The sequence below is a fragment of the Ustilaginoidea virens genome, chromosome 6 (genome assembly GCF_000687475.1).
Source record: "Ustilaginoidea virens chromosome 6, complete sequence".
Taxonomy (NCBI): Eukaryota; Fungi; Ascomycota; class Sordariomycetes; order Hypocreales; family Clavicipitaceae; genus Ustilaginoidea; species Ustilaginoidea virens.
Window position 1 is genome coordinate 2,199,219 of NC_057321.1, and position 21,818 is coordinate 2,221,036.

The 21,818-nt window shown below is 56.2% G+C and overlaps 6 protein-coding genes across 6 annotated transcripts; 2 read left to right on the forward strand and 4 right to left on the reverse strand.

Annotated features, from left to right (window-relative positions):
- Positions 1-1,048: 1,048 nt before the first annotated feature.
- Positions 1,049-2,835, forward strand: UV8b_07512 (uncharacterized protein; the record flags this gene model as incomplete). The annotated part of the gene is made up of 3 exons (XM_043145009.1): positions 1,049-1,132; positions 1,193-2,024; positions 2,159-2,835. The coding sequence occupies 3 exons, from the start codon at positions 1,049-1,051 to the stop codon at positions 2,833-2,835; spliced, it is 1,593 nt and encodes a 530-aa protein (XP_043000944.1).
- A 2,373-nt stretch (positions 2,836-5,208) lies between these two features.
- UV8b_07513 (uncharacterized protein) lies at positions 5,209-6,310 on the reverse strand (the record flags this gene model as incomplete). Its single annotated transcript, XM_043145010.1, has 4 exons — positions 5,209-5,272; positions 5,405-6,071; positions 6,182-6,206; positions 6,281-6,310. 4 exons carry the CDS (start codon positions 6,308-6,310, stop codon positions 5,209-5,211), a joined length of 786 nt encoding a protein of 261 aa, XP_043000945.1.
- An 854-nt stretch (positions 6,311-7,164) lies between these two features.
- UV8b_07514 (uncharacterized protein) lies at positions 7,165-8,210 on the forward strand (the record flags this gene model as incomplete). The annotated part of the gene is made up of 2 exons (XM_043145011.1): positions 7,165-7,680; positions 7,863-8,210. The coding sequence occupies 2 exons, from the start codon at positions 7,165-7,167 to the stop codon at positions 8,208-8,210; spliced, it is 864 nt and encodes a 287-aa protein (XP_043000946.1).
- A 179-nt stretch (positions 8,211-8,389) lies between these two features.
- On the reverse strand, positions 8,390-9,340 carry UV8b_07515 (uncharacterized protein; the record flags this gene model as incomplete). Its single annotated transcript, XM_043145012.1, has 1 exon — positions 8,390-9,340. One exon carries the CDS (start codon positions 9,338-9,340, stop codon positions 8,390-8,392), a length of 951 nt encoding a protein of 316 aa, XP_043000947.1.
- A 1,196-nt stretch (positions 9,341-10,536) lies between these two features.
- On the reverse strand, positions 10,537-14,793 carry UV8b_07516 (uncharacterized protein; the record flags this gene model as incomplete). Its single annotated transcript, XM_043145013.1, has 4 exons — positions 10,537-11,594; positions 11,777-13,500; positions 13,570-14,719; positions 14,772-14,793. 4 exons carry the CDS (start codon positions 14,791-14,793, stop codon positions 10,537-10,539), a joined length of 3,954 nt encoding a protein of 1,317 aa, XP_043000948.1.
- A 206-nt stretch (positions 14,794-14,999) lies between these two features.
- Positions 15,000-15,949, reverse strand: UV8b_07517 (uncharacterized protein; the record flags this gene model as incomplete). Its single annotated transcript, XM_043145014.1, has 5 exons — positions 15,000-15,036; positions 15,153-15,272; positions 15,385-15,440; positions 15,749-15,860; positions 15,921-15,949. The coding sequence occupies 5 exons, from the start codon at positions 15,947-15,949 to the stop codon at positions 15,000-15,002; spliced, it is 354 nt and encodes a 117-aa protein (XP_043000949.1).
- Positions 15,950-21,818: the final 5,869 nt, after the last annotated feature.

Genomic DNA, 21,818 nt, shown 5'->3' on the forward strand with positions numbered 1-21,818 from the left:
TACGGCCCCAAGCCTCCACCAACGAACGGTCTTCGGCCCAACGGCGGCCATAGCGAGGGACTTTTGACTCTGTTGTCTTTTTCATCCGCCTCTCGTCTCTGCTTCGTTCTCGAAAAGAGCCGTACGGACTGCACGACAACGGGCGCCGTGGCATGCATGCTGACCATCAGGTCTCGGCAGCCGGCCCCGACCATGGCAGAAGCTTCAGCTTCCTCTACAAAGGCACAGGCTCAAGCAAGCTGCCCAGGAAGCGCTCAGCCCTTTCAAGGACTTTCCTGACAGCTAGCGTATCGGGGCCTCGGTCTGCAGGTTGAAAATCAGAGCGGCGTAGATGGGGCCGCCAAACCCCCATCACAACTGTTGCGGCGCCGTGGCGCTGCTAGCTGGTGACCGACAACCTCCAGCTCCTCTCAGTGCTCCAACACGGGATTTTGCCGCAGACAGCAACGGCACCGTGCAGAGATGGTGGCCCCTCTTCAAAGTTCCGACAAGTCCGTTCTATTTCAGGGCGGCGCGGGTGCGCTGGCGCGCGAGGGCCCCAAACTCGCTGCATGCCTACCGGTCAAATACTCCCTCCGTCCGTGGCTCCCCAGCGTCTCCGCAGCATTCCACGCCGTCGTGACTTGTTGTTGTTTGACCGGCTGTTGCGCGCTGGCTGACCGGCTTGTTTTCTCGCCCTCTTTTACCCTCGTCTTTTACGAGTGGACTACCACCTGCTTTGTGTGTTGGGGAAGGCATCTTTTTCCTTGCGCGTGCTTTCGCTTTTCCCGGCAGGTAGTGACGGAGCCTTGCTGCTTTCTTTTCTGCTGCCTCCCACAGTCGTTTGTCAATTTATTACTGCTGTCGCGCTACTATTTCCGAACTCGTGTGTCGGATCAAAAGTAGCAATCTGCCGTTGCTGGCACTGGCGATTCTCCCGATCCGACGGCAATAGAAACATCGCGCGACAAGGGTTCCAGCTCTTGAACTTTGGACCTTCCTTCGTTTTCATTTTTTTCCCCTTCTTTTTTTCCTTCCCCCCCCCTAAACAACGGCAGCGGGCTTGGACATGACCGTTTCCGCCTGGTCGTTGTCGCTTTTGGCTCTGGCAGGCAGTGCGGTTGGCGCTGACCTGCCATCCATTGTGATGAAGGTGCGCGCCTTGCCAGCATGCGAATGGATGCCCAACCCCCGACTGACACGCATCACACAGGGCTCCAAGTTCTTCTACCCCAACGGAACGCAGTTCTTCATCAAGGGAATCGCCTACCAGCAGGCATTCGGTGCCGCCGGCTCCGCGTCCTCCAACACCAGCTATGTCGACCCGCTGGCCGACCCCGACCGCTGCCAAGCCGACGTTCCCAACCTGGCCGCCCTCAAGACCAACGTCATCCGAGTCTACGCCATCGACCCCACCAAAGACCACTCGGCGTGCATGAAGCTCCTCAACGACAACGGCATCTACGTCGTCGCCGATCTCGGGGAGCCCAGCCTCTCCATCAACCGCAACGATCCGCTCTGGAACACCCAGCTCTACGCGCGGTATCAGCAGGTCGTCGACGAGCTGGCCAAGTACTCCAACGTCATTGGCTTCTTTGCCGGCAACGAGGTCAGCAACGAAAACAGCAACACCGGGGCCTCGGCCTACGTCAAGGCGGCCGCGCGCGATACCAAGGCCTACATCAAGGCCAAGAAGAACCGCTGGATGGGAGTCGGCTACGCGGCCAACGACGACAAGCCCATCCGCGACCAGATTGCCAGCTACTTCAACTGCGGCCCGGCCGAGGACTCGATCGATTTCTTTGGGTACAACATTTACTCGTGGTGCGGCGACAGCAGCTTCGAGGCCTCTGGCTACGACCGCTTGGTTGAGTTTTTCAAGGACTACTCGGTGCCCGTCTTCTTTGCCGAGTACGGGTGCAACCTGCCCAGCGGGGCGGCGAACCGTGTCTTTGACGAGACGACAGCTCTGTACGGCGACAACATGACGGGGGTCGTCAGCGGAGGGATCGTGTATGAGTATTTCCAAGAGGTCAACGACTACGGTGAGTTTTGTCTTGACATGCTCTACAAGTCTGTTGTTGTTGCAGCAGAGGCTATGGAATGCGATGCGGTGCCCTGCCAGAATCAAACAATTGGCTGACTTTACTTCTTTTTTTTTGTTGTCCTTGCTCATCAGGCTTGGTCCAGATCGGCAGCGGCGGCTCCGTCACCAAGATGAAGGACTTTGCCGCGCTGCAGAGCAAGATTGGCGCCGTCAACCCCAAGGGCGTCGACATGTCGTCGTACAACCCGACCAACAAGGCCATGGACTGCCCCGCCGTCGGCTCATCCTGGGCGGCCAGCGCGAAGCTGCCGCCGACGCCCAACGACTCGGCGTGCAGCTGCATGGTGCAGGCGGCCTCGTGCGTCCCCGCGAGCGGGCTCAACGCCACCGTCTACGGCGACATTTTCGGCTACATCTGCGGCAAGGACGCGTCGCTGTGCTCGGGCATCGCGGCCAACTCGACGACGGGCACGTACGGCGCATACAGCATGTGCACGAGCCAGCAGAAGCTCGTCTACGCCCTCGACGCCTACGCCAAGAAGGTCGGCAAGGGCGGGTGCGACTTTGGCGGCCAGGCCAAGACGCAGTCGGCCAGCGGCTCGCAGGGCAGCTGCACCAAGCTGGCGCCCTCGAGCGGAGTGAACTCGACCGTGGTCGGCGGCGGCGGCGGCGGCGGCGGCGGCAGCGGCAACGGCACCGACAGCGGCAGTTTTGCCGTGCTCGGGGCGTCTCTGACGCGTGTGGGAAGCTCGGCCGTTGGCTTGTACCTGGTTGCTGCCGTGTTTGGTGCGGCCGCGGCGGCCTTGTAGGTTCGGGGGGGGGGGGGGGCAGTTTTGATTTTTCTTTTCCCCCTTATTCTTTTTATTGTCTATACTGTCCTTGTCAAAGGTGCTCGCGCAGCGGAGGATAGGACGACGTGGCAAGGCGGAACGGGCGAGCTGCGCGCTTGCCGCGCTTGGCAGACGATGTTGCTGCCTCTCGCCGGGGATTTGGGATGAGGGAGCGGGCGAAGACGAGCGGTGCATCGGTCGAGTGATTTTTTCACAGCGTCGGGAATGATATCCGTTGCCGTTGCCTGTTGCCTGTTGCCTTTATACTGCATGCTGCACATCGCCATGCCCGCTGCATGAGCTTCCAGGTGCGCACGTGACAATGAGAAGCTTGCTCGCGGGGTTGCAGACGCCCCGTGCACCGTCACGCATCCCCCGTGCTGCCGGCGATACCCGCCCCCGGCCAGCTGCCTTCTATCCTCAGGCCCTCGTCCGCTCCGCACCACAGCCGTCAAGACGCCACGCCGCCGACTGGTTACGTGCCCAGCCGTGCGTGATTCACCTTGGCCGCCACCCCCCTCCTCCTCGGCAGACGACGCGCCCGGCGCCCTTGCTGCCAGACTACATACATACCTAGCCGGCCCCAAGGCCCCAAGCAGGTTTTCCAGACCCGCCCCGCGCGCCTTGTGACTGCGGGGGGGGGGGAGCAACAGTAGCAACAGTCGAAGACGACGGGCTGGGGGCCAGCAGCGGCGGGCGCGCACGGACCATGCACGCTGTACGTGGCACGCTCGATTCGAGGGGTGGGGCCCGGCCGGTTCGGGTGCCTGCGCAGACTTGCATTACCGGTTGGCCCTTTTTTTTAATGTTCCCTTCTTTTTTTTTCTTTCCACCTTTTCCACCCTTTTTTTTTTTTTTTTTTTCCCTTGGTCGGTTCCGTCTTTCTGGGCCTGCGGGGGGGCGGGCTTTCCTCCCTCGAAGTCGGGTCGGCGATTGCTAGCCGCCCCCTTGGAGTTTTGAGCGGCCCACCGCACCCAGACGCGCAAAAAGCGTGGCCCTGCGCACAAGGAAACCCCACCCCCACCCCCTCCCTTTATTCCCCACGCAGGCAGGCAGGCGATTTGACGATAAAAACCCCCTCTCGTCCGCCCGCCAGGCGTCGAGCCGAGGTGCCCCCACGCAAAAGGCAGGCGCGTTCGATTTGCACAACGTGCAGCGCCCCCCACCACCACCACCACCCGGACCGAAACAAACTTCCCAATTCCTCCTGCCCAACCTCCCGCGGGGCACACCTAGGCGCCGTCGTGACGTCCCTCCGACATGATAATACCAATCATTACAATAATAACCTGAAAATATATATGTATATATATATATATATAACCTAGAAAAAGAAAAAGAAACAGAAACAGAAAAAGCAAAGCAAAGCAAAGCAAAGCAAAGCAAAGCAAAGCAAAGCAAAGCAAAGCAAAGCAAAGCAAAGCAAAGCAAAGCAAAGCAAAGCAAAGCAAAGCAAAGCAAAGCAAAGCAAAGCAAAGCAAAGCAAAGCAAAGCAAAGCAAAGCAAAGCAAAGCAAAGCAAAGCAAAGCAAAGAAACTCCAAAGCAACAGCAAGAGAAAAACCGGCGGGCTGGCGACAAAGAAAACGTGCCCCGATGGACAGGGGGATGCAATCCGGCGGGCCGGTCCCGTCCGCCAGCCCTGCGGCGTCGTCGTCGCCGCAGTCCCTGGCGAGCTTGCGCGGGCAGGCTGGCCCGCCGCGGCCGCGCCCGCGCACGCCGGCTAAGACGTCGTCGTCGGCCGATGCGTTCCTCAAGGACTTTAGCCTGGTGGCCGAGGCGGCGAAGCGGGCCCAGGTGGCTGTCATGGTGCGCGACCTCGAGGGCTGCCGTCTGTCGTAGACGGCGAGCCCGGCGCGAGCGCGGGGTTTTCCGGTGTCGGTCGCGTTTTGGGTGTTGCGTGGGTATTGGCGCGGCGACGGGTTTCTTGTCTCGTTTCGTTTCGTGCGCGGTGCGGTGCGGTGCGGTGCGGTGCGGGTGCGAGTGCGAGTGCGAGTGCCCAGGGCTGGGGGGTTGATGATACAACGGTCTGGTCAAAAAGGGGATGCTCCTTGGGTCATGTTTGGTTTTGCCGGGCGTCACTAGGCCGGGTGCTCAGCGTTGGCGGCTTGGGCAGATCACGTCTCGCTCTGTCTCTCTCTTTTTTTTCTTTCTGTTTTTTTTTTTTAGATTGCTACAGACGTGGCAGGAAAATGCAGCAAACGGATACCTCTGGGTTGAAGAAGACGGCAGAAATACACCTTCACCATGCGTGCCGTCATGACTGGACCGAGAGGCCGTAATCAGGCGCCATGGAATGAATGAATGAATGAATGAATGAATCCATCAGAATCCCCCGTGTCGTGCGTGTGCTTTTAAATCTTGGCCACCAAGGACGCTCCTCCGTCCAGTCGTATCAGCGCGCCATTCAAATAAGCCCTGCATGTACCAGAAAACTCGTCGTCAGCACGCACATTCCACGTTTCGTCAGCGTACCAAGCAAGATTGCTCAAGGACAAGCAACACGGCAACACGGCAACACGGCAACACAGAACAAAAGGGCAAACGCACCCCGCCTTGCTGGCCAGAAACATGGCCGACCCCGCGACATCCTCGTCCCGGCCGATCCTCCGCAGCGGAATCTCCCCCTCCAGCACGTCGCCCACCGCGTCGAGCGTCGCCTTCATCATCTTGGTGCGAAAGGGCCCGCACGCCAGCACGTTGCTGGTGACGTTGCGGAAGCCCAGGTCCCGCGCCATGTGTCTCGACAGGTGGTGCAGCCCGGCCTTGCTGGCGGCGTAGGCAAAGTTGGCCAGGGTGGGCACGCGCACCCCGTCGATGCTGCCAATGTGGATGATGCGCGCGGGGTCCTGCGCCGTGGCCGCCCGCTCCAGCAGCGGCAGGCACAGCTGCGACAGGGTAAAGGCGCGCTGCAGGTTGAGCGTCAGGAGCTTGGTCCACGCCGCGTCGGGGTGCGTGTCAAAGTCGGCGCCCCACGTCGCGCCGGCGTTGTTGACCAGGACGTGCAGGCCGCCGGGCTCCAGGGCGGCCAGGTCGGCCACCAGCTTCTCGCACTCGGCGAGGTGCTGGAGGTTGGCGGGGAGGGCGCGGATGGAGCCGCGCGGCGCGAGCTGCTCGACGGCCGCGCGGCAGGCGGCGGCGTCGCGGCCGGTGATGTAGACCCTGGCGCCGTTGGCCACGAAGCCCGTCGCGATCATGCGGCCGATGCCCTTGGCTCCTTTGCCGGTGGTGGGAGAGAGTTGGCCATGCTGACTCGAGGGGAAGGGGCGCGAGCGCGAGCGCGGGGGGCTTGGAGGGGGGGGGGGGGGGGGGGGGTTGGAGACGTACCGCCGGTGACGAGCACCACTTTGCCCTTTGCTGGTTTTAGCTTCAATGGAGGAGAATGAGGCGGGGGGGGAGTTGTCTGGGGACGGGGACGGAACGGACCTGCACGCCAAAGAGAGTGTTGACATCCATGGCTAAAGGAGTGGTTGAGCGGTCAGATGATGATGATGATGATGATGATGATGCGTCGTTTCGGCAGGATTTATAGCCGCGTGGAGATGCCGAGGCCCAGGTCCAGACGGGTGGGTAACGAGGTACCCGTCGAAAGGACGGAGGAGTACTGCCAGCGACAATATTCTTGGCAGACCAGCACAAGCGCCTTCTTTGTCGGGGCTCAGTTCTCTCTTCTCTTAAATGTCTTAAATGGATGGATGCTCGCCAGCCTTACAACGCCAGTGCACCACCGCACCATGCAAGACAGGCGGCCAGAGGCAAAAGAAAACAAGGCAAGGCAAGGCAAGGGAAAGGAAAGCAAGGTACTTGTAATCCAAAGGAACCGCTCACGAACCGGCCAATCAAGCCTCGGCGCCGACCCCAAAGCAGGAACGGCCCCGCCACCAGCCCGCGACTGCCAACTGCAGCTGCCTGCCAGCTGCCTGCCAGCTGCAACTGCCCACGCCAGTGACGTCGCCGTTGGCCGTGCCTCTTTCCCCCCCGCCCGTCGTCCGGACTTGAACAGCTGGCACGTTACCTTCTCCCGCAAAAGGATCAGACGGGGTTCCGGCCGGCGTGGCGAATCAGCCAGCCAGCCAGCAGCCCGGATCCAATGGATCCAATCAATCATCCGAATTCCCCGTCGTTCCCCAGCCGGCTAGTCAAGTTTTGCAGCCGTACAATCCATCCAGCGACGTAGAAAATCAGCAGCTGCCCCAGCTGCCCCAGCTGCCCTCCCTTTGCAACCTTTGCATCCCCCCCCCCCCCCCCCCCCCAAGAATCCCTCCTCCTCTCCGACAACCCACCGAGTTCGAAATCTCTCCTCCACCTTCATGGCCGCCCGAGTCGACGAACCGTCCCCTCTAGCTCGAGCTTTCGACGGCGTCGACTTCTCCTCCCTCGGCGCCGTCTGGTCCTCCCTCTACAAGCAGGGCGTCCACCCTTGGGACCGCAACGGCCCCTCGGCCGCCCTGTCGGACCTCCTCTCCCAGCGAGCCGACCTCGTGCCGCCCGCGCAGCAGCATGACCAGCGCGGCAACCTGATTCGGGATCCTGCCGGCGCCGCGATTCGCCGCACGGCCCTCGTGCCCGGCTGCGGGCCCGGCCACGACGTCCTCCTCCTCAGCTCCTTTGGCTACGACGTCGTCGGGCTCGACTTTAGCCGCGACGCCATCCGCATGGCCGAGGAGAACCACAAAGCCGCCGACGGCAAGGCCATGTACGAGCCTGTGAATGGGCTGGAAAGGGGCGCCATCCGCTGGACGACGGGCGACTTTTTCTCGGGCGAGTGGGCGACGGGGCTGGGGACCAATGCCTCGGGCAAGTTTGACTTGATATTCGATTACACGGTGAGCGCACCTGCACCTGCACCTGCACCTGCACCTGCACCTGCACCTGCACCTGCACCTGCACCTGAACCTGCCATCTGCATTTTTTTTTTTTTATTTCTTTGATTTTCGTTTCTTTTCTGTTCCTTTCTGCTTCTGCTCATGTTCCCGTTTTCAATCCAATGCCCGTCTAATGAGCCCAGTTCCTATGTGCTCTCCCCCCCGAGGCGCGCCCCCGGTGGGCCAAGCGCATGTCGCAGCTCCTCGCGCCCGACGGCCACCTCATCTGCCTCGAGTACCCGTCTGGCAAGCCGCTTTCCCAGCGCGGTCCGCCGTGGGGCCTCACCCCCGAGGTGTACGAGGCTCTGCTCAGCGCGCCCGGCGAGGACGTTGCGTACGACGCCGCAGGCAACGTGGTCGAGACCATGGCCGCCCAGCCGGACCCCCGCGCGCTGCACAGACTGAGCATCATCAAGCCGGCGAGGACGCACAAGGCGGGGACGGACGAGGACGGCGCGGTGCGCGACTTTATTTCTGTCTGGACGTCATGACCGTTGCTGCACCATGGTGCTCGTCCAAAAAGAAAGCAAAAGAAAAAAAAAAAATAAAAAAGAGAAAGCGGGTTGGGTTGGCCGGGAAACATAGACGTAAAAGGAAGCAATATCCCCCTGTGGATCCAGAATCCAAGACCGCAATCAAGACGTTGTTTTTCTGCCGCGTCCGCCCCGGATCACGACTTCTTCCTGAGCGAGTTGTAATGCTCCCCCAGCCCATAGCCGTGCCTGTAGTAGGCCAGCCACATCATCCTGCCCGTCGCCCTGCCCTCCTCCTCGCCGATGCGCTCCATCCTCCCGTCCTGGATGACGCGGATCTCGGCGCCGTACACCCTCGCCAGCGCCGCCAGCTCCAGCTGGCCCCCCCACTCGGCCGTGTCCCGGATCCTCGCCGCGTACGCCTCCAGGTCGCCCTCCAGGAACGGCGCAAAGTCGCCCGCGTGGTCGCGCATAAACGCCGCCGCGGCCCTGCGCACCGCCCGGTACGGCGGCTCCCCCGCCTCGCCGACGGGCACGCCGCTGTGCGCCAGCTGGTCCGCCACCGCCGAGAACAGGCAGTGGCCGTCGGGCTCCACGTCCCTCTCCACCAGGCGGTACGTCGCGAACATCTTGCGCATGTACTCGCTCTCGCGGGCCCGGTGGTCCGTCATGCCCGCGGCCTCCTCCTCGGCCCTCTGCGCCGCGGCCTCCTGCTCGGCCGCCCGGCGGGCCAGGCGCTCCCGCTGCCGGTTGCGCTTCTTGCCCGCCTGCTGCTGCTGCGGCTGCGGCTGCGACTGCTCCGGCGCGGGTGCCAGGCCCAGCTTCCCTGCGGCTCGCTCCAGTGTCTCCTCGACCTTGTCTTCCAGCCTTTTCAGCGAGCTCGGCTCCGCGGGCGGCGCGGCGTCGGCGTCGGGCTCTCCCTGCTGCCGGGGCGGGCGGTCCAGCGCCGCGGCCTGCGCGGCCTGCGCTTCTCGCAGACGGCGCTCCATGTCTGCGCATTCGTCGCTGACGCTCTTGCGCGTCTTCTTGGTCGCGTTCTTCTTTTTGCTGGTGATGCGCGCTTGGAGGTCTTTGAGCTCTCGCCGGTGGCGCGCCTGCATCTGATCCCGCGACTCGGCGTCCGTCTGATCCCGCGACCCGGTGTCCATCTTGTCGCCCCGCGCAGGCGGCTCCTCCTGTTCCGAGTCGTTGGGGTCGTCTTTGGTCTGGCGAGGCGGTTCTTTCGCGGGCCCAGCCGCGACGACAAGGACGGGCGGTCGCGTCGAGGATGGCAGCTATTTCCTTGCTTCTTCTTCTTCTTCTTCTTCTTCTTCTTCTTCTTCTTCTTCTTCCTCTTCTTCCCTTCTTCCTCTTCTTCTTCTTCTTCTTCTTCTTCTTCTTCTTCTTCTTCTTCTTCTTCTTCTTCTTCTTCTTCTTCTTCTTCTTCCCTTCTACCCTTCTTCCTCTTCTTCTTCTTCCTCGTCCTCTTCTTCTCTCCTCTCTCTTCTTCTTCCCTTCTTCTCTCGTTTTTCAAGTCTTTTCTGCAGCCGACGTCTTCCTGACGCTGGCTCGGCTGGGGTTGGAGGGGTTAGTTGAGTTGGTGGCAGTTGGCTGGGCGCCCGTGGCCGGCCTGGGCTGGTGACTTTTGAGTTCGGTGCACGGGTATGTGACATTTTATCGGGCGACTTGGTGGGCGACTTGGGCGACTTGGTGGGTGGGTTCAACACCAGAGGGCACCACCAGATGCTTGCATTGTGATTTGTCAATGGTGCAACGTGCGTGTGGGGCAGGTCGACTCACGTTTTTGCCTTCACCATCCATCCCATCAGTCCGGACGGTCCGTCTGCTTGGCCATCGTCACACCGCAGTCTTGTCGACATCCACATTCACACGTACAGACGCCTACTTCTCAAATATCTGCATAATGACGGCATCTCTGGCTACAGGTGGAATCTCCCAAGATATACCACTGCCAAAATGAACAGAATTGCACCCAGTATAGCCATGTCCTTGCTACGACGCACATCGTCAAAGCCCAAACTCCTTGCCGCCTGAGGCATGAAAAATGAAATGTGAAAAAAATACAACAAAAATAAAAAATAAAACATACAAAAGATAAAGAAATAAACGGCAGCAGAATAAAAAGGAAAATGGCTTCACGAGTGCAAAAGCATTTCACAACGGCCGGAATACCTCGGGTGGCAGCCGCCCAGGATTCCTCAGAAACAAAAGGGGGGAAAAAAAAAGAAAAGAAATGAGGGGTAAAAGAACGGCATGAGACGTCAAATGTCCACATGTGCGCCGTAAAAGGCCGAGCAACGACCACCCGCAGGACGACTTCTTGTCCTCTAGGCAGACACTTGGCCTAAAACCCCTTGAATGGGTCGTTTCCGAGCATGCCATCCTCTGCCGCCTGCTGTTGCCTTGCCGAGTCATGATGAAGTTCGCCGCCGTTAGCAATCTTGTAGCTGCCGCTGTCGCGGGGCTGGCTCCGTGTATATCTCCTCCTGGCATGTCGATATCGTCTCCGCGTGCTGCTTCTGCGGCCGTCACTTCTCTCATCCGCAGAGCCCTTCTCTTGGTGATGGGCCAACGGGTTGATGAATGCTTCCATTCTTATCGTGCCGATGGCTTCGAAAAAGTTGCCCGGTCTTGAGGAAGCTTCAGAGGTGCGCTGCGACGCCATCTGGCTCATGTTCCACCACGTCGTACTTGACGAGCCATGGGTCTGGTACGCATCCGACGACATTGCAGTGTCCACACTTCCGTTGCCCGTGCTGGGGCCCGAGCTGCCGCTTCCTGCGGGCCCCGAAAAGCCTCGAAACGACAGAGGCGGAGCCACGTGCCCTCCCGTGTTGCTGCGCTTTCGGCCGTGTGTCGCCACAGCCTGCGCGCTCCTTTCCGGAAACCGTGGGATGAACGGCGCCTCTGCTGCCTCCCGAGACTGCTCCCGGCTGTGCCCGCATGAGGCTGCCGAGCCCGAGTCAGCCATCATGCGCGACGAGGTAGCCTCGCTGGCGCGGGATGACGACGAGTGGACGCCGTTGCTGCTCGGCACGTTTGAACTGCCGCCTCGAGAAGCCAGAGTCTTTCTTCCCTTGGCCAGCAGGATGGAATCTCGTATGCCTCCTCGACTGACCTTGAGTCGTGGGGGCTCGAACTCGGGGAGTTTCTGCTGCTGCTGCTGCTGCTGCTGCTGCCCTATGCTGGCTTGTGGCGCGGAAATCATGCCCGGCACAGCTTGCGTAGAATGAGCCAAGAACGACAGCGCCATCAGCCACAAATAGTGACGCTCGGCCGAGCTCGCGGTAAATTTGAGAGCCCGCTGCGGCGTCAAGATCAAGATGGATCGATTGAATACCAAAGGCATCACTTTAGGTGCGACATTGTCATCCTTCACATCCAGAACTGATTGAATCAATACTGCCATTTTTAAAACGGTTAAATATCCACACACATTTCATTTCTTCAAAAAAGGAAAAGAAAAGAAACAATGAATGACAGAAAGAAGAGGAAAAAGGAGAAAAAGGAGAGCATGACAGAAAGGAGAGAGAGAAGGAAGGACAGAAAAAAAATTGAAAAGTCGAATGCTGTGAAAAACTTACGCTTGCGGCCAGTCTTGCCCAGCAAGGCGCTACCTGATGACGGCTGCCTGCTACTCCAAAGGATAGACCTCTCATAAGGAGCGAGCCAAACCCATCGCTTGTGACGATCGTTGCTACTGTCGTCTTTGCCGTTGCTCTCGGCGACGCTAAACGATTTTCTCCTCCTCACATACTTGAGCATCCACTCACCCACCATGGTCTGGGCAATGGCATCGACAACCCCGGTCGGATGAGACGCGCTGGTGCAAGCAGTTGGGGCTGTGGTGTTTGTCTTGTCGGTGTTTGTGGACAGTTCATGTCGATGCCGTCTGTAGCTCAGCTGCCCTCTTTCGCGCCCGTTTCGAGGCGTCGTCGTCGTGTCGTTCCGAGCCAGTGGCGCCAAGCAAGGAGTCTCAGGTGCCTCTGTTGATGGCGATAATGGCGGAGGCGACAGGCTGCCGTGTCTTCGTTGGCGTGGCGCACGTGGCAAAGCAGCCGCAGAGCGAGCTTTGCGGACGCTGTGGCATTGTTGTGACGAGCGGCTGCCGCCGCGTCTATGCCATGGCTGCCTTCCCGTAGGGCTTGCCTGGCCCTCGCTGGGGCTGTTGAGACCGATTTGCGACCTTCTGGAGCTCTCTCTATTGGGAATTGGGTAAGGAGGGCATTGACCATCTACAGGACTGAAGCCAATGGGCGGGCTTTGCTGGCAACATATTCCATTTTGAATAACGGAAGCCTTGCGTATAGCGCTATCAAGATCAGCGCAGCCTGGTGGCGATGGTGGTGCTGGAGCCGTTGCTCTCCCGTATGTCCTGCTCAGCCCCTGACTGTGGCCTTCGTCCTGGGTCTCCTTGTCTGAGTTCAGCACTCCAAATTTTGGTCCTGCCTGTTCCGCACACGTGGCAGTCCCCAAAGACCCGCGCTTTATCACCCCGGCTGAGACGGGTGGCGGCCTGGGTGCCGACAGTGCAGTCGGAAACTCTGCATCACTTCTATCGAGGTCGCCAAACACGTCGCCCTCATCCGAGCTCGCCGTGTCGAACCCCGCGAAGATACTGCTAAGATTATGATTCATGCGCCGTGCTGCGGTGCCGCCGCCCTTGCTTGACGACTCGAGGTCATCAGCTTGAGTCAAGTAACTTTTCAGCGAGGTGACTGGAGACGACGGAAAGTCGTCCTGGTCCAGACTATTTCTCACCCGTCGAGGGTTTCGAGGCGGAACTTTAGCCGAAATCGATGCCGAGTCATGATCTGGCGTTGCTCTGAATGTGTTTGGTGACGTTGGTCGAGACGAGATGGCTGAAGGCTGCAAGTGTGGAGGTAGCAATGCCAATCTCTTGTCAACGTGAATGCCTTCCGTCTGCACACTAGCATCGCTCATTGGGACAGCATAAGACAAGTTCACTTGGCAACCGAATTGTTTGAAGTGTTGAGGCAGCCGTATTTCTCCTGGAGTCATCGGCCGACTCGTGGGTGGCTGAATGCTGATTGTTGGGATCTCGAGTGGAGGCGGAGAAGGCGTCGGCCGACTAAACGAGTTGTCGACGCTCGCTCGCAAAACTGCTGCAGCCTCTTCTGTCTGCGTCGATGCTGTCACCATAGGTACTGATTTATGTGTTGGGCCATCAAGATCCGGTATGGGCGACTGTGGTGTCTTTGGAGGACTCATGGGCAGGTCTGACGTTTGAGCAGACGTCGAGATCATCCTGTTGCCGGCTTTTGGAGGTTCGATTGTCAACGCGCGACTGAGGTGAACCCGTTTTCTTCTCTGATTAGCTTCAACCTCCGGGTCTGCTCGTACCAGGCTATCTGACTCGGTCGTTTTGATGCACTGCCCTGACGTCTCGGTCGTCGGCGACTTGCATCGAGGTACCTCTGGCGAGGGCGGCCGAGAGTATTGAACGCCAGCATCGACATAATGTTTGCCCCTGATCATCTGCGAAACCACTGGTGCTCCATCTTCGCCCTCGAGCGCTTCCCAGACGGCAGGATTCATGAACAGTCGACTTCGAGCGACACATCCGGACCGTCTCAAACCTTCGGTGCTGTAATTTACGTGGCGAAATCGACCTGCACCGCTTTCACGGCTGCAGCTTCGGACGTGCTTGGGGCTAGAATGTTGCGACAATACGCTTTCTCGGCCGTCCGCATCGGTACGGTCATCATCGTCAAAATTCAGCTCGTCGGCGAGTGAGTTTCCGGGATGCAAGACTGGACCATTGAGCAGGGAGTGTCGAATGCTGCTAGTGAGGCTCCTGGTCCTGTTACTTTCGGTGTCACTATCCTCGCCACCGACCTGGTCTTCAGGGAGCTGTGTGGCAGGCCCGACACTCATCCGGCGAGACTGATGTACGGCCACTTCGTCCAGTATCATTCTCAAGCGACTTTCAGCAATGTGCAGCTTCCGCTCATACTTGCGGCGCTCATCTTCCCACTGGTCCTTTTCTTGCACCAAGAGTTCATGAACCCTCTGGGAGTCGTCTTCTTGATCTCGAATCTTCTTCTGTGCCGACTCCAGCCTCTTCTTCGTTTCGGCAACCGAGTCGACCGCTTCGTCTCGCTGGCGTGCCAACTCTCCCATGGCAGATGCTGTTCCATCTTCGAGCAGCGAAATTTGTCTCTTCAATGAGCGGTTTTCCTTTGACGAGATGATCAAATTCTCCTGAAGATGCTCGTGCTCCTCTTTCACCGAGAGCAGAGCAGTCTCCAAGCTCTCTATCTGCCTAATCTTCTCATCTTGATCACGTCTTAGGGCAAGAATTTCAGACACTAAATTAGCATGGAGAGTAGGGGTGAATCTTCTGGGATCGAGGATGCTGATGCTCTCTTCGTTTGTATCGTCCCTGGAGGACCTTTTCTCGGGAAAATCAGGGCTCATGGCAGACGAAGATGTTCCCCTTGTCGCGGGAGTCATCGGACGCCTACCAGACTGCTTTGACCTGGGAGGGATCGGAGGAGTTGCACCTTAGATCTGATGTCAATGATGGGACGGCAAGTGTCTTTATCACGCACTTACAGTCTGTTTCCCACTCCCCCATGTCCCTGATCTTCACCCCTAACGTGAAAGCACAGTCATCGATATAAGTTTTGCTTAGCGTCCCTCGTCGTCGGCTGGCGCATGCGCAAGCTGTAGCTCAGCAGAATCCCGAACCAAGACTATGGGGCAAGGTTGGTACTCTTAAGAAAAATGCAAAAAAAAAAAGCCGTAAAATCTTGCAGGTGCCAGATTACAACACAACCGGCGCTAGACAACGACCCATGTAAGAGCTGCGTGGCTACTGCTGACCAGTATGTTAGCTTTTGACATGGGAAGAAAGTCAAGAAAAAGCAATGAGGCACGCGCTTGCTTTGCTCACGCATCAAAAGAATTGAATCGAAAAACAGACATCATCCTTACCAGGTTATAAGGCATACTAACTCACACAAAATCGGGGCGAGTGAGCAAGTTAGAGCTGGGTGGATTATGTTTCTTGTTCCCACCTGCTCGAATCGACTAAATCTACGAATCGAGTACGACCTACACGCCGTTGCATATCAGTACTTGTTGCCGGCGTTTCTTATTCATCCTTTATTTGCCACTGAATGTATGGACTTCCATCGGCCAAAAAAAGCAGAGGGGTCTGTCTCACTTGCTCGTGTTGTCGAAAGGGGTGGATCGCAAGTCGTGTCCGGACAGCTCAGTCCGCTGCAAGGCTGTGTGAGTAGATCTTTTGTACTAATACTGGCGCTGAGAAAACATGTTCTCAAGGTCTGGTATGGTTCGACAATCATGCAGTAATTTGTCAACTGGTCGAGTAAAAGAGATCTCCTGAAGCAATTAGAGGGGATAGCGCGGTACGGTTGGTCAAATGTTGTCGCCGAAGCAGTTGCCAGAAAATAAAGCAAGGCTAACAAGCGGGAAGGGCAAGATGGTCAATGAAGGGAAGCGCAAATGCAGAGGATAGGCTGGTGAGATTCGCTTGACTCGGGGTGTTGAAGTGACTGGTCGCTGACAAGGAGCCAGCTACCAGCGGACACAAAATGCTCCTTGACCAGACTAGCCCCTGAGGGGTCTAGAAGACATTGAGCAGTCTGACGTCTTTCCACGGATGACTCGTGATTGGATCTATTGTGAAGTTAGAAAAAAGGAAAAAAAGAAAAAGAAAAAGAAAAACATGGGACTTGCAACGAAGGCCCAGAAAGCTCTGCGGGCATATCACGTTGAAGGTGGAAACCGTACAGGAGATCTAATGAGAGAGACGACCAGGTCCCGCAGTATTCTCCCAACGGAGACGGGGAGCTTGTTATGTACCCACCATAGCTTTAAAAGAAATTATCTGTGGATAAGCCGTGACTGAAGAGGATTACCCAGATGCTCGGGAGTCGGGAGCCGGGATCTGCCACTGTGCCACCCTGCCACATAGGGACGAATCTCGTGTGAAAAGGGTCCAGACCCAAAAGCGTGTTTCATCAGCGAGCATCATCTTTTTCAGCAGCAGCCAACGTTGAACAATGCTGAATGCGGCACGGGAAAAACAATCTTTGTTTTGTTTTGTTTTGTTTTCTTCTTCTTCTTCTCCCTGTCGGGGAGTGCAGGGGAGTCAGGGACGGATCCATCCTTGTTTGACTCGCCCAAGCCTGGGCTCTGAAAGAGGGCCGTCCCCGCTTCGTGCAGCGGCTGGGCCAGCATCAAGGAAGGCAAACTGTCGAATGGCAATCCGCCAAGGTTTCATCGACTAGCTACGGAATACTCCGTACAGGCCCTAGTGAGACCTCCCTGCAGCATGTTGTACTCTGGGGGATCGTGAGGGAGCGGAATCAGCGGAGCGAGCCAGGGAAATTCTGGGGCCGACGGGGGCAACTTAGCTCATAAGAGGAACGGGAGCACAAGGGTGGGCACTTTGTCCAGGAATAATTATCCGCAATATCGTGCTTTGAAGGGATCAATAGATTTTTCGCCTAACCAGAGGTGCATGGCGGTATGCAGCAAAATGGCGTTAAAATTCCGAGATTGCTTGGCAGGTGCATGAATTTGGTGAAGCCGTGCGACGAAGGAAGAGGCACGGTCATTGTCATTGAGCAACGGACATTCTCTCCGGAAGGCGCTATGCTACGCTACTTCCCGTCGCGGTTGCTTCTTTTCCTATACAAAAGCGTGCGTGCCTGTCTGCTTTGCCTGTCTGCTCTGCTAGTCAGTCAAACTTCCAAAGTGATTCTCTCCTAGAAGTCGAACGAAGACGATGCATACATGCAAAAAAGACGATTTTCATCAGTATTTCGACCCCAATGGATGCTTGCTCCTGGAGGCTCGCCCTTTCGAAAACGCAAACTCGTCAAACACAGAAGAGACGTGACAAAAACTGTTTTTTTTTTTCTTTGGTCTCCACCAACGAAGCTGCAGCAGTCCAGCCGGCAGTGCGGGCCGCGGGCATAATGCGTCTTGGATCAGGTCTAATAATGCGGCGATGAGACGTGGCTTGCATATTTACATGATCAACACCAAGCCTGACATTTTCCATGGAATTAAATGAGCTCTTTACGCGCTTAACTGTTTGGCCGCAAGGAAGAACCTGGAAGAGCTGTCGTCTAGCCAAAGACAACGGCGCTGAATTATCTTTGTCCTTTTTTTATTCCTACCTCGTCGCCATCGCTGGGAGAAAGTCGTGCAAGCCTCAAGGTGTCCATGGCTGATTCGTGGTGGCAGCTGGCTTCAGCGACAGCTCACGTCAATCTTGGCGAGAGTTTCAAGGTTCGGCGTTGTGGAAATTACCAGGATAAATTACTGCTGAAACGCTTTGACCTGACACCAGCAGGCATCGAGTGCTATCAGGCCACAAGGACGAAGCACTAAATAAGTTACGTCGAATCGATTTTGAGCCCTGTTGTGTGCTACGGATTATCATGGAAGCAGACCCAGAGAGATTGGGCCAACATGCAGTTCTACTGGTTAGAATGAGCATTTCGCCCTGGTCTTGTTTGTACTGGTTCCGTCCGCTGTGAAGGGCAGGGATTCTGCCCCTGGACAGGGGCAGAATCACACATTTTCTTCAACTGGCAGCCTCAATAGCAAGTGCTACGGGTAACAGAGGATGCCGCGTCCAGTCCGGGCTCGAGACGAACAATTTGACACACTGCCGTAGCCAACTTTTTTTATCATGCAGTTGGAGCTCGAGACGGCTAGAGAATAACGCCAACATGACGAGAACGACAGCTTGTTGACTACCAAAAAAAAAAAAGAAGAGAAAATACCTCGCCGCGCGATGCCAGGCAAGCAGAGTAGACTTTGCATGGAAACTTGGTAGAACAGAGGCGAAACTAATGTTTCTCCAATTAGCGGCTACAATAGCTAGCTTCGTTGTAGCATTGGGATCCATGGAAATACTAAGCCGAGAGGTATTCATACTAATGGAAGGAGGCTGCAGCTACTAGCTACCAACCCTCAACAAGAAACCATGGGTTGAGAGCTAATGCAAAGGCGACGGGAAACATCACCCGACTCATCACAGGTCGCCCCCTGGTTCAAACTGGAAGTGGGGTGATGCCAGCCCAAGAGCCCCTTGCGCACGCAAACGATGGATCAGGACAACTCGCAAGCAGGCCGGGGACTTGTGTCGCCGCATGTCAGCAACGGCTATGTGCCAAGTTTCAAGTATACTAGGATGCAACTTGCATACGGGTCAATGAGGAAACAGAAAAGGGAACCTTTGCGAGACTACATATCAACCGACCTATGCCCCCCCCTAGTCATTCGACCCCCCCATAATAACTTAACAGACCTGACCAATGCTCTTTCCTAATATAGAGATACACTAATAAATAGTAGCAGATCCTTTAATCTATAATAGCCACTAGACTATAAGTATCTTTATATGTATTTTTCTATAGTGAGTGACTTCCCTTATATTTTTACTAGGTATCCCTACCTAAGAACCTAATATTAAAAGTAGATAAAGTACCTTTACATAGACTTTTTTATAGAATGTGACTTCTTTAATATTCTTACTAGGTACCCTTACGTAAGAACCTAATAAAACAGCAGAGAAAGTACTTCTCCCTATATTTTCTAAAGAAAGTAACTTCTTTAATTTCATTTACTAGGTACCCCTATCTAAGAACCTAGTAAAATATCAAAGAAAGTACTTCTCTATATAGTTTTCTATATAAAGTGACCTGACCCACTATTCCCTAATAAACCAATTATATTAAGAGTATAGCCCACAGCAATGGTCAGGTCAGTTAAGTTATTATGGGGGGGTCGGATGACAAGGGGGGGACACAGGTCGGTTGACCTGTACCCTCAACCTTTGCACGGTTCCTGGTGGATCAACTTTGGTCAGTTTATCACGTGGCTGGGTTTCCCCATGGTCAAAAGCCAATCAACACGCCAGTTGGCTCGGGGGGGGGCTTCAATTGTTTGCTTTTCTAGGACAATCATACCGCCAAGTCGCTCGCCGGTAAAGGCTATATCCCATAACGGAGCATTGGACAATCTCATATGGGCCCTTGGAATGGTTCTCGCAATCCGCTCCAACCAAGACTTGCGCTGCTAAAGGGCAATCAAGGGTACCGAGGTATTTTCGGCAAGTTTGCGAAATAATGGCCCAGTCATCATCAATGGAACGATCATTCGCCCACTTCTTGAAACGGAAGGAAATTCCTCTTCAAGACTCGGGTGCGGGTACCTGGCAAGGGGTCAATGGCCAGTTAGAACCTGGAAGGGCTGATTGCAATGCTTTTCGCTTTTCTGTCGTGCGGCTCAAAAGGCACTTTTTAGACGATTCGGAATCCGATTAATGTCCGGCCCGGTAACGCGCCGTTTAGCCACCCTGCACCATGCTGGCTAATAATCGAGAAGGGATTGCTGGAAGCCAGGTACGGAGCACCGTTTACCAATGGGGCATGAAAACCGGGCACACGGTTGCGTTTTGTCATTGGGACCGTCATCAACAACAGCCCACGGTTCGGCTTAGATCAAGCTTATTGGGGAAACTGAGCTTTGGTTCCCCGCGTAACAAAGCTTCTTGGCGAGACCGACAAGTCAAATTTTCAATCAAACGCAATGTAACTGCAATCCCTTGTCCCCAGAGACGATGAACGGTTGGGGCTGCGGGCCAAGGTGTTGGTCGTTCCGAGGATGCGAGGCGACACCACTCCTGTAGGCCCCCCGATGCCGTTTTTCCCCCCTCGGCGCAAGGGAACAACGCCTCGAGATGCGATTCGATTGGGTCTTGATGGTCTCTGTCTAATTGTCACACATTTTGACTGCGGCGCTTGCACGCTAACCGCCAATGATTGGTAGGAAATAAAATGCCGGCAGCAAGGTCGACGAAGCGAGTTACATTTTCCCCCAAACTTTACTTACCAGTTGGCTAGGCCCGGGAATAGGGGTATGCTGTGTATCCTGCAGTCGAGGGCCAAGGCGGAAGTATGAAGGGGGCCAGGCGTCGGTGGCCGCGTCATGGGAAAGGGGCAATTTGTTCCCAACACCGTTGTCATACCAGTCCGTGACAACTGGTCTCTTGACGCCAATCAGATTGACTGAATCCCGGCCAGGAAGGGATGGATGCGCGCCCTCGACTTCAAGAGCAACGATATGGAGTACGGAGTACTGGAATTCACGCCATTGTATTTTGCGTCATGTCCGGCGTATGACGCAAAGCTTGCCAGCCCGGCCCTTGTGAAAAGGCCCGCTGCCAACCAAGTTGATGCAGGTCAATTCCTCACAGCAATGCTTCCTTGGCCAGCTGTTTTGCCCTTGACCCCAGCTTCTGTTCACAAAGGCGGACTCCTTCTGTACCATACAGCACAGGCCTGTGCGAATCACCATCATATCCAATAATAGGCAAACAGAGTAAAACTCCCGTGCCAATGAAAGGCGACATGCTCTACTAGACGGCATCGTTGAGCCTAGGCCGTCTCAGCCTTTTTATACAACTACAGGAAGTGCGGATGCAGGTGCGAAAGTGGTTGGTCTTGTAAGTCAACTTCAAGTGGGAAAGGAATCGGACAGAGAGAGAAACGTCTCTTGTGCGCCCAACGAGACGACGCGGGTCCACTCGCTCAACCAATGCGATTGTGGTATTCAAATTGCGACTCTCTAGAAGCAGAATGGATTACGGAGTATACTGATCTTGGTCCCTCCCAAGCATGGATTTGTTTCGAGAGTCCTCCGCCTGCCATTGCCGGCCCGCGGGCCACGGTCCGAGCCTCCAAGCCTCCAAGGAAACGGTTAGCTCCTACGGGGCGAACTCAGTTGACCAAGAGGTCAAATCAGTCCGTAATGGAAGGAATTAAGAATTGCTCTAGATTCTAGAAGCGAAAGTCGAGGACCCTGCATAAACAAAGTGCCGATGAGGCTAACGGCAGTTCATGGACATGGGTTCTGGGCTGTCAGTCAATCTGGCCCAACCATGGGGAACTCAACCGTACAGGGACCAGGCTGGTTGATATCAACCAACTACAACAAACGTCACCAATCAACGGTTTTGCTTCACCTAGCGTACCACAGTTTGGGGGCGACCGATTCGACACCTCCTTGAAAGTGTGGCAGGACGAACCACTCGGTGATTGTGATTTTGCGAGGCGAGAAAACCTCGTATTGGAGGGCATTGTTGCCGCATAAGTACGGCTGCGCGAGGAATGGAGTCTTTGGACTTGGGGTTGAGACGAACCAAGGCAGGTATATGCCAGTTTGGCAAGTACCAGTCATGCTTCGCAAATGCGGCCAGTCATTGACTCGAGATATTGACTCTTTGCCACTGGAAACGTATGCCATCACCCATGCAAAAAGGACTAGCGCTGCTCCGTCTCCTTTCACCTTTGCGGAGATGACGAAAGCGCTATCGTCATGTTGGGTCGGCTTGCTCTACCACCAAGCTCGCTTTCAAGGCAAGCGGGGAATGCCCAGTCCATGACATGCGGCGCATGGGACACTGTACCCATGATTTTGTTTTTTCGAGGGCGCGACAGGAAAAGAAGGTGCATGAGCATGCGGACCGGACTTATGGTGGACACCACCGACAGAGAAAAAGGCCACCTCCCAGCCTTTGTATCAGCATGATGATGAAGAGTTGAATTAAATAAA